At 36.0% G+C, this 10,952-nt stretch overlaps 2 protein-coding genes across 3 annotated transcripts; one reads left to right on the top strand and one right to left on the bottom strand.

Annotated features, from left to right (window-relative positions):
- Positions 1–366: 366 nt before the first annotated feature.
- On the bottom strand, positions 367–6,749 carry LOC140873318 (pyrophosphate--fructose 6-phosphate 1-phosphotransferase subunit beta-like). Its single transcript, XM_073276412.1, has 16 exons — positions 6,474–6,749; positions 5,753–5,914; positions 5,540–5,661; positions 4,580–4,633; positions 3,998–4,104; positions 3,809–3,914; positions 2,707–2,770; positions 2,504–2,592; positions 2,215–2,346; positions 1,913–2,083; positions 1,648–1,763; positions 1,368–1,479; positions 1,162–1,246; positions 1,026–1,070; positions 850–918; positions 367–669 (listed from the first exon to the last, which is right to left on the bottom strand). The coding sequence occupies exons 1-16, from the start codon at positions 6,628–6,630 to the stop codon at positions 593–595; spliced, it is 1,668 nt and encodes a 555-aa protein (XP_073132513.1). The 5' UTR covers positions 6,631–6,749; the 3' UTR covers positions 367–592.
- Positions 6,750–6,885: 136 nt separating this feature from the next.
- On the top strand, positions 6,886–10,760 carry LOC140873317 (pentatricopeptide repeat-containing protein At1g15480, mitochondrial-like). Of its 2 annotated transcripts, none has more exons than XM_073276410.1 (3): positions 6,886–7,050; positions 8,084–8,663; positions 9,303–10,760. In XM_073276410.1, the coding sequence occupies exons 1-3, from the start codon at positions 7,016–7,018 to the stop codon at positions 10,548–10,550; spliced, it is 1,863 nt and encodes a 620-aa protein (XP_073132511.1). In that variant the 5' UTR covers positions 6,886–7,015; the 3' UTR covers positions 10,551–10,760. The 2 variants fall into 2 exon arrangements, with proteins under 2 accessions (XP_073132511.1, XP_073132512.1); XM_073276411.1 differs by having other exon boundaries at positions 8,280–8,663.
- Positions 10,761–10,952: the final 192 nt, after the last annotated feature.

A 10,952-nucleotide genomic window follows, 5' to 3' on the forward strand; every position in this document is an offset into this window, starting at 1 on the left:
ATTTCCTCATGGGATATCACAGCTCTAGTTAGATTATATTAATCGAGCATTTTTAATCTCAAGCCTAAAAGAACTCCGGTTTCTTTTACTCGCCTTTGGCATACACTACTACTGAGTTTCGTTGTCGTAAATTTTTTTTATTTATGTTCCCAAAAATTGCTTATTTTTCTAGATGAGCATGTACATGCGTTATTTACCACCGTAAGTAACGCAAATTACGTATCAATTTAATGTTCACGCAATCTAGATGAGCACGTACATGCATTATTTACTACCATAAGTAACGCAAATTACGTATCAATTAATGTGTTGGCAGCCGCCGTGAAATTTACATGCACATAATGCTAAAAGAACTCGAAGAGCCACTGAAAAAGTATAAATCCATAACTGAAACCAATTTGATCGAATCAATTTGCAGTGAATTAGTGCGAAAATTCAGAGTAGACCTTATGGAGTCATGAAAATACATTTGCCCAAAAGAAACAAAAATGGTTGGTCTCAGATTCTAAGAAAATGACGAGACACTAAAATTCAACAAACGTGTTATTTATATTCCTGTGAGGCATAATAGGGAATCCTATATCTGAGAGTTCTAAGCCTGTGAACCGAGCTCCAACATCAGAGTGTGATTGATGTTATTTGCTGTTGGACCAGAAAACTGAAGGGGACCTGTTACAGATACAAGGTTCAAATGCATCAGTTTATATAAAACATTTCCACATTATCCAAGATTTTAACCATTCTTGGAGAATATTAGAGTGGCTTTCAGAAGGGGTTTCTTCTTCACTAAATGCACTAACAAAGAAGGTGTTCAAAAATGAATTGGATTACGATTTGTGATTGGAATACCTGGATTGATATAGTGATTCTTCATGGCCCATTCGTCACGCACGGATTCAAATTTTTTGAAAGGAGCTCCTGGTGCAACACAGACAGTGTGTTAAGTCACTCCAACTTTGATACGAGCCTCAGGAAGATACATAACAGCAGTTAAAAATGTACAATACCCGATAACATTTATTTACCTTTGAGTTCGACCATTGCCTTCTTAATCACAGGTTTAAACTTTCCTGGAGGAAGATCAATCCTCATCATACAACAGAAATGAAAAGACGAGGTGTTACAAGATACAAGTTCAAAGTTCATGGGAGGCTATGATACCGTGTCTCCTTTCCACGTCCATCAAAGCCGTCAAAGCTGTTCCACCTACACTCCATTTCTCAACTGGAGCACTCAAGTTCCCCACCTGAATCATATGCAAAGTGACGACGTAAGGCTTTATGAATTATCTGATTATTGGTGTTGAAATAGAGATACCGTTCGAGCCTGATGAAAAAGAGAAATAAATGGAAGAAGGAAGAACTAACCGAGGAAATCAAACCAGTCTTGCCAGAATGCAATAGTACTCCAGCAGCATAACCCAATGCATAGCAGTAGTTGGAGTCGAAGCTAGAAGGTAAACCACATCTACCTTCATAACTGGAGAAGTAAAACGAAAATGAAACCAAGAAGTAAAATAGCCACTATTCGTTATTATTTTCTGATAACATCCCTAGAGGCAGATGAAACAATAAAGTGCCTGTATGATGGTTAATTCTATGAAACTTTGAAAATTTATAAGCACAATTGCACAAAGTAATTACATACCCGAAAAAATGAGATTGCCCATTAAACTCTTTTTTATATAAACCCTGCTTCTTTCTTGATTCTAATTCAGTTCCAACCATCTGGATAAGCATTTTCTCTGTTTCTATTTTAGCAACCTAAAACGAAACCGTAAAGTAGTAAAATGATAAATAACAAATAGGCTGAAGTACTATCATGTTATTCTCTCAAGATCTATTAGTTAAGGATTGGAAATAAATCAAGAACTAGAGTAAAATGAAGGGACAATAGTTAAAGCAATGAATACCTGCACATTTCCATGTGGATCTCTTTCCAGCAGCAGTTGCTCCTGAATTGCTGGTGGTAGAAGTTCAAAGAGGCCGTGAGATTGACTCGTGAGTTTCTTCTTCCACATCCCACCTTCATCAACAACATCATGAGCGAGAATTTCATTCAACTCCGCAATCAGTTGTTGCACCTGATACATAAGAAAATGTAATGTTGGCAAATCATATATTTTCTTCAATGACACAGTAATTTTTAGATGGTACAGCAAGTTGAGGAAGTTATTAAAAATGACAATATATATGCTTATAATAGGAGTCAAACCTCTGGGATAAAATCAATCAAGCCTTCTGGTATGAGTATGACCCCATAATTGTAGCCAAGTTCAGCACGTTTACAGATCACATCGCTAATATAATCTGTAACATTCTTCAGAGTCTGTTTCTTTGCTGCAACCTGCAAGAAGCAAGAACAACAAACCGGCAGTTAATGAATTTCACAAGAATCCTTTGCTTAATTCCCAAACCACCCGTCCACTCGCGTTCAGTCTGTTAATATGACTCGGACAATGCCAGTTGCCAATCAAATATCTAAAAATTTAACCAAAGAATACCTCTTCACCAATTATAGTTATATTGGGATGAGTCTGCAAAGCGCACTCCAATGTTATGTGAGAAGCAGCGCGGCCCATAAGCCTCACAACTATGGATGACATTTCTCAAGTAAGATTGTAATTGTGGCACAAATCACAAAATAACATAACATCACTTAGATAAACACCAAAAAAGTTGAACTAAACACAATCAAAGAACTTACAATGATAATATTTTCCAGTTGAACGAGCATCTAGCATAACATTTCCAATCATTTCTGCATATATCTAATACCAGAAAAACAATTCCAAGCATGAAGTTGAAAATAAAAATAAAAATAAAAAAAAATAAAAAAGAAGGGTATCTGGATGAGAGAATTTCATGTCTAACAGGCATTGCATCATTTTCTCTAAACGTGAGTTTAGTGAATAAAATAATATTAAATAAATTCAAGCATTTCAAGATGTAGCAGCTAATAACGCAAAGCTAAGAGACAGAAGATCTTGATATATTTGGTAATCCATTCAATAAATTAAATGGACCATGCTACATGTACAAATGAAATTACAAATTAGGTTACAAATTGCATTTGTGATTACAAAATTATCCTAAATACATTTTTGAATTTTTTTTTTTTTTCAAATACATTTTTGAGCTTACTAGCATTTTCCTAAATTAAAAGGGTACTACTCATGTAAGATGGCGAAAGATAACACTGATTTAAGGAAACAATTCGAGCATATTCAAAATGTTAAAATTTTTCTAAAATCCTAAATAACTTGTCACATCCAGGCTCAAAATGAAGATCAGTGAATCTGAAATCAATTTTGCATTTTGAACTACAGAGGCCAGGGGATCGTAATGTCAGAATGTGGAGAAGCACTCATCATTCAAATTACTAGAATAGCCATCAAGCTGGCATGTTGCAAATGAATGATACAAGTTAATTCTAGACTCGATTGTTCAAATTAAGAGAAGATTAAATTACAATTCTCGTATCTGTAGGAGTTTTTTATAAATGTATCAGAATACTTAGTGGTTGTCCGTCTCAAGGATGTCGAACACCTAAATCACATCCTGTAGGGATGTTGAGCATTTTATGTTGGAAAGATGTGCAAATGCATTCAGTTTCATTTAGAGGCTCAAGAAATGAGTCTCACATCAAAAGACAAAATATCAGTTACATCTCAATGGCTTATGCTTTCCGAACAAGGACTTGTATGCATGTAAAGCTACTCCTATGCTCACTGAGATGATAGATAGAACACCTCAATGGGTAGTAAAAAGAGTCAGAAGTATGGAAATTGTAGCAATATAATGTTTACCTTGCATGCTGTGTCAAATCCAAAGCTTGTGGGAACTTCTTTACATTTGAGGTCACCATCTATTGTCTTAGGACATCCAATAACCCGAGTTTTCAATTTTGTCCCCCTGAAATGTTAATTCAACAACTAGACTTGAACAGAGCTGCATGAGCAGAAATCAAAATAACTATCCGGGAGAATAATTTCGACCTAAAATTTTCAGCAAGAAGACAGGCATTAGTGTTTGAGTCATCTCCTCCTATTACTACCAGTCCATCTAAATCAAGCTTCTTTGCTGTGTCTTCTGCCTGGCTGAACTGAAAAACAAAATGTAGGGATAAGGTGCAAATGACAAAGTGTGATAATTAAAAAGGTCCACGGTTATGATAATTTACTGTACTCTTTATTTAGTCATCAACAGTCTTTAAAAAAAATTCCACCTAACAATAGCAATATTTAGAATCTTTAAACCAATGACTTTAGGGACACACATTTACATAGGCTCATTAGGACTCCACGATGATAAGATTTATAAAGCAGTTCTGTTACATATAGTATATTTATGCAGACACGACTAGATGTAACTTGATTGTCGGCAATATGAGTTTTTTTTGGGTTCCATAAACTCAATGAGGCTACTGTACATATGTTTCCATGTGCCTTACTAGAACCATCGGTGATTTTATGGAATGCTAGCTCCAACACGCGTTGTTGCTGATCTAAAATAATACCCTTGATAGTTTATGAAATATACAAAACTTATTTAAATAAAATGGGATGCTAATTATCTACTTGTTCAGGGGTTTCTATTTTGTCTCTCCCGCTGCAAATCATGTCAAAGCCACCCTGCAAGAGAGAACGATACATTGTTAAAATGCTTAAATTTGCCTGATCTAGACACGCTCCAACAAAGAAAACTAAAGTAAATATGGAAAGAAGAAATTTAACTGTAAGTCTAATCATTACATGTAAAAGCATTGTCCAACCTCACAAGGCATGCAGATTCACGTGCATATTTTTCTTGAGACAATGATTTACTCAAAATTATCTCATTAACCATGAACATTAGTTGTTTTAGCACAACAGTCAAATAAAAATAGCATTATAAAGTCCAACTGAATACCAAAACATATAAAGCCTGTTTCATACACAACAGTCAAATAAATTTTGCATGGTGTAAAGATTCGTCTTTCAAAATTTGATTCAATAGATAATAGAAGATAGTACCAATGGAAATAGACCATTATGGGAGTAAATGTCGAGACATGCAATATAAAGATAGTGGAAAATAAATCAAGAAAAATCACATGAAAAGGAGTTCATGCACAGGTGACATAATTTTGTTTAGTAAGAAGATAGAAACCAAAAGAAGTTTGCTGTTGAGATACCGTCTTACCGTGGATGAAAATAGGGCATTGGTCCAATTTTGTGCTGTTAAGTTTTCATGAGATGTAGTTCTTGAATCTAATAGTAAAATTTGCATCGCTCAAGACATTTCAAGCGATAACATTTTTCCTTACACTTAGCTAATAGTATATCTTCCAAACTTATTGAGATTGTTTGATGTTAAGATGTGTGCAGCATTGACATTGGGAGCTTATTTTCCACGTTTTACGACAAAGGGCACCACTCTTCATAATTCAACCTTTTAACCATGCATGGTTCTTTGATTGTTCAGCCTGGACCAAGTTATCCACCGGGAACTCACTTTTTTTATTATACATAAGTAAAATCAATGGTAAAGATTCTTACTTGGTTTCTGTAAGGGTAAACAAAGTCTGTGGTCAGTTCGACGTATTTACACTGCATAATCCCTGCTGGACCACCCTTAAAACCGTACAATTTGCTACCTTTTGTTCTATCCTGCAAATAATCTAAGAAAAAAACCTTCACAAAAACTTGAAGTAACCTATTTTATGATCTAAGTTATCAATACTTTTGAAGTTCGTAAGTTAAAAAGCTCACCAAAGAGACCAGATATCACATTATGCCCACCAGGAGCTTGTCCTCCAGAGAGGACAACACCAATCTTTAAACTTAGGTCGGAAGGAGTGGTAGATGAATTACCGGGAACAAGCACTGCTGACGGCTGTCCAAAGAGATTAGGGAAAAGCTTCGCAATTTCGTCTATAAAAACAGTGAAAGTCGATGCATCAATATTTCTCAAGCAAAAAACAAAAAAAAAACATTTAACATCAATTTCTAGAACTTTATCACATAAAATTGAAGATTAGTTGGCAAATTATTGAAAGACAAATAAAAAACCACCATTATTTTATAAGCAAAAATGAACTACTATTATTTCACTTTTCCTCATATTTATTATCCCTACACTTGAGGTATCATTAGAAGGCGCATCTCAACCCTAAAAAAAGTAAAATTATGATTTCGGTATTACAAGTTTCTTTCTTTATGATATTGCTAGTAGTCAAATTTCATTCTTAGTTCTGCATATTTTAATTTTTGACAATTTAGTCTTTTTTCCGTTATAATCTTGATGTGAAGTTACACACGCAACGACTAAAATTGCAAAAGAAAAGAGATACATATTGAAACTAAAATTAAACAATACATAGGACCAATTCACAAATAAAATAAATACACGAAACTGTAATTTGGTAAAATCAGATAGCATTTGGAGTTACAATTCACAGTTCACACGCACGATTTCAACAAAAAGAAAAACCTGGATTCCCGGCAGCTGAACTTGGAGGACCATCGACAACATTGAAGGGCTTCCTGAGAACCTCCGGCAGTGGGAGGGAGACTTCGAGGCGGCTGGCCTGCACTTGGCTGTAATCGGAAGCTGATCTCCCCGGCAGCGTTGCTCCTGAAGAAGCCATTGAATCGGAGATGGATCGGGAATGGATGTTGGTTAGATGGAATTAAGCAAAATGTGAGTTTTTATTTTACGGGCGCAAAATGTGAGTTTTGGATTGCGATGCAATGCAAGGTTGTTAGGGAAGCGTTCAAATCTTATTATTATTATTTTTAAAATATAATATATATATATATTTATATATCACATTGTAGTTCTACAAACTTCAGGGGTCTTTGTGATATTATTTGAAATTAAGAGAGTGCGGTGTAAAATTTCACTCCCTTGAATCTTGTTAGCCAAAGGGTTTATTAGGGTTTAGAAATTTCTCTCCGGACCCAATCCCATCACCGTTAACATTTCAGTTATTATTCTACGTCGGAGCCAAGTTCAGAACATCGGGATATATTATGTGGGCACTTCGTAGAGCCTCCATCCATCTCAAGTAATTCATTTTACTTTCTGTTGCATTGATAATTGTGTTTGTGTGAGTAAAGTTTCTCTTTTTTAAGTTTGCTCCATCATTTCTGCATTTCTTATCCACGGGAGTGAATTTCTATATATATTTGTGATGCGTTTCAGTTATGTTGATTGGGTTTTCTTGTTTGTTAGCTGTGCGTTGGTGGTGTTGTTGGCTATTAAAGAAAAATTATGAACTATTGTTTTTAGCTTTATCTCTCTTCGTTAACTTCAAAGTTTTAGGTGCCAACAAATTTTTGTTCCCATTGGATGATGAAGTTGGATAGATAAAAGAAAAATAAAAAGGAACTAACTTGGAGTGTTCCTATGTAATCTAGTCAGGTTGTATTGTTAGTTATGAGTTGTATTTTTTACCAGTTGGTAATGAAAATAATCTATTTTCAGTTTAGTGAGGTCATCCACCCCCTGCCCGGCTGCCCCCAATTGAAACCGTTCATATATATTATTTTGGATATATTAACTGCATGTGAAATATGTTGATGAAATTTCTGAGAGGACATTGTTTGAAATGTACGATTTGTTACTGTGGAAACCTAGTATGAGAGAGGGAATGGCTGTTTCCTGAAGCTAAAGGCCGAAGGATTAAGTTAAAAGACAAACTGGAAGAATAGAAGATCCGGTTTAACTTATATTAGGTTTTATTGAAATAATATTGATCCGAAATAAGATTAGATATTTTGATTAGATTGAACCAAGATTAGATCAATTGAAATAAGATTAGGCATCTTGGAATTGCGTGGCTTTGAATCTATTTCTTCAACACATAACGATTTATATTCGCTTCACCAATGTGGTACTTTTCTTGGCATGACTTTTCTAGCCTGCCTGAGTTCCTTTTGCTGTGACGTAATTGCTGTCATGTTAATGCTACAGCTTCTGTCTGGATAATTTTAACTATCTTATTTTTTTTGTTTCTGGTGTTGTTTAGAATTGCTCGTGTTCTTTGCAATCCTCTTGTTTTACTGTTGAGTATGATATGCGAAGTGTTTGTGGTTCAGGAATCGTGTATTCAGCCTACGGGGAACACACATTTTCTTTATAAAATCAGAAATTGCAAGTTGTTCTCTGGGCAGTTATAATCCTGTATTTCTTGAGTCTGAAGTATTACTTGATGGGTTGCTATCTTCTACTAAATTCTATAGCACATCATCTGGTTCAAAGTTATATATGGCTGTGCACACCGTTTCTTCCCAGGCCGGTACTGAGAGCAGTGGAGAAAACGGTGATGACTTGGAGGATGGCTTTTCTGAAATGGAAGGTCTCACTGATGCTATTCAAGAAACTTTATCTGGTGATGAAAACATTGATGATCAGTTGATATCTGAAGAGGATGCTGCTGCTACTTATATGGATAATGTTGTTTCGGAAACAGGTACTGAGGTTGATGGTGAGGAGAAAGAATCATCAAAAACAAGAGCTACATCACCTATGACCGAGGCAATCCTAGCTGCCCGACCTTTAACTATTCACAAGGTTCTGGATAAATGGGTCGAGGAAGGAAAAGAAGTGACAAGAAAAGAAGTGGCATCAGCCTTTCTTCATCTTCGGAAAAGGAAATCGTTCTTAAAGGCCTTGAAGGTTTTAAATTAATTCTTCTATCGCCGCATTTTCCTTTGTATAACCATCATCTTGGTCTTGTCAATTTTTATAAGTTTCGATGCAAAGGCCTACTGTTGTGCATGATGATGAGCATGGTATCCTTTTCTGTGTCATTACTACCTGTACTCGATCTGTTGATTTGAGTTAAACCTTTTGAAAGATGTTAGGCCTGCTTCTTTGTTATCATTCCGCTATAGCCAATGCATGCTCAGAAAAAAAACACGTTCTGGAAAGATAACCAAACTAAACTAATCAACATATATTTTCACATTTTATCACGAGATTGCATTCTAGTTCTCTGGTTTGCTGGATGAAACTGGAATGGCTGGAAGCAGTGAGCAGTTAAAGGAAATGTGGCTTTAGTTGAGTCTTTCGTGCTTGCTGTCACTTTGTGTTATTTGTTTTTGCGGATTCAGTTGTCTATATGAATTTAAAGCTTCTTCTTTCTTCTTTTTCCTAATTTGTTTTGTGATAATGTTTTGCATTCTATGGGTGATGTTATACTTTACCTTCTTCTAATGCACGCTTTTTCCTTGGGTATCATGTTGTTGGTACTTTGATTCTATTCTCTCGTTTTGTACCCTATTGGTACTGACATCTAAACTCGTTTTTGTACAGCTTTCCGAATGGTTGGAGTCAACAAAGCATTTTGATTTTCTAGAGAAAGATTATGCTTCTCATGTTGATTTAATTGCCAAAACAAGTGGTATTTTTCTAGCAGATGACTACATTAATAAGATACCTGAATCCTTCAGAGGGGAACTAGTCTACCGTACATTATTGGCTAACTGTGCTGCGTCGACACATGTGAAGAAATCTGAGGAAGTCTTCAATAAAATGAAGGATTTGAACTTTACTTTGACGACCTTTACGTGCAACCAGTTGCTTATTCTATACAAGAGAACCAATAAGAAAAAAATTGCGGATGTTCTGTTGTTGATGGAGAAAGAAAATATTAAGTATTCCCTTTTCACATACCTAGTTCTGATTGATGTCAAGGGGTCATCTAAAGATGTATCTGGTATGGAACAGGTTGTCGAGGCAATGAAGGCTGAAGGCCTGGAAGTTGATACTCGAATTCAAGCATCTCTTGCACGACACTATGCTGCTAACGGGCTGAAAAATAAAGCTGAGGCTGTTTTAAAAGAGATGGAAGGAGAAAACATTAAAAAAAACCGTTGGGTGTGTAAAACTCTTCTTCCTATTTATGCTTCTCTCGGAAAGGCCGATGAAGTTGATCGACTCTGGAAAGTTTGTGAGTCAAACCCTGCATTGGAAGAGTGCATGGCTGCTATTTTAGCATGGGGAAAGGTGGATAGGATTGAAGCTGCTGAGGAAACTTTTGAGACAATGTTGAAAATGTTGAAGAAGCCAGCTTCTAACCATTTTTCTGTTCTACTCAAGGTTTACACAGATCATAAGATGTTAGAGAAAGGAAAGGAATTGGTGCGGCGGATGGCAAAAACTTGTCGAAGTATTTGGCCGTCAACTTTGGATTCACTTGTAAAACTTTATATCGACGCAGGAGAAGTGGAAAAAGCGGACTTAATTCTTGACGTCGCATATATAAGTAATAAAGGGAGACCAATGTTCTCTTCTTTCTTAGCTGTAATGCATCAATATGCAAACAGCGGAGATATACACAACGCTGAGAAGTTGTTCCAGAAAATGAGACAAGCTGGCTACATCTCACGACTCAAACCGTATCAGTTACTTATTCAGGCATACACAAATGCCAAGTCCCCTGCTTATGGTTTCTCTGAGAGGATGAAGGCTGACAATATTTACCCGGATAAGGCTATGTCTAAGATGCTTGCTCAAGTCGATGCATTTAGAAAGACAGAGATGGATGAGTTGCTGGATTAAGATCCTGAAGGGCTTTTTTAGATTATGGCTGATATAGCTTCTTGAAATGTGAATTTTTCATTTGTACTCGTTCATGCATGGCCTTGTTTAATCGTGCCTTTTGAAGGCTTGTTCGATCCTACCCCTGCAGGCAGTTCGCGCGAACAACTCGCCTGTAAAAAAAGAAAATGATCCCCTTTTGAATGGTGGCGTAATTATTTCAGTTTTGTTCCCTATGTTTCATTCCAAATATCTTGAATGTTTCATCAAAATTATAAACTTGCTACGATCAAATCACAGAAAAAAGCTTGTAAAATGTGTCTGGAATTTGCCTTTTAATGCTCTCGACTAGAAATAATTAGACAAATAGGGACGACGTACTTAGTGATTGAATGAATGAATAGCGGCTCGGAATGCAGTATA

This window comes from Henckelia pumila, unplaced genomic scaffold (assembly GCF_033568475.1).
Source record: "Henckelia pumila isolate YLH828 unplaced genomic scaffold, ASM3356847v2 CTG_525:::fragment_3, whole genome shotgun sequence".
Lineage (NCBI taxonomy): Eukaryota > Viridiplantae > Streptophyta > Magnoliopsida > Lamiales > Gesneriaceae > Henckelia > Henckelia pumila.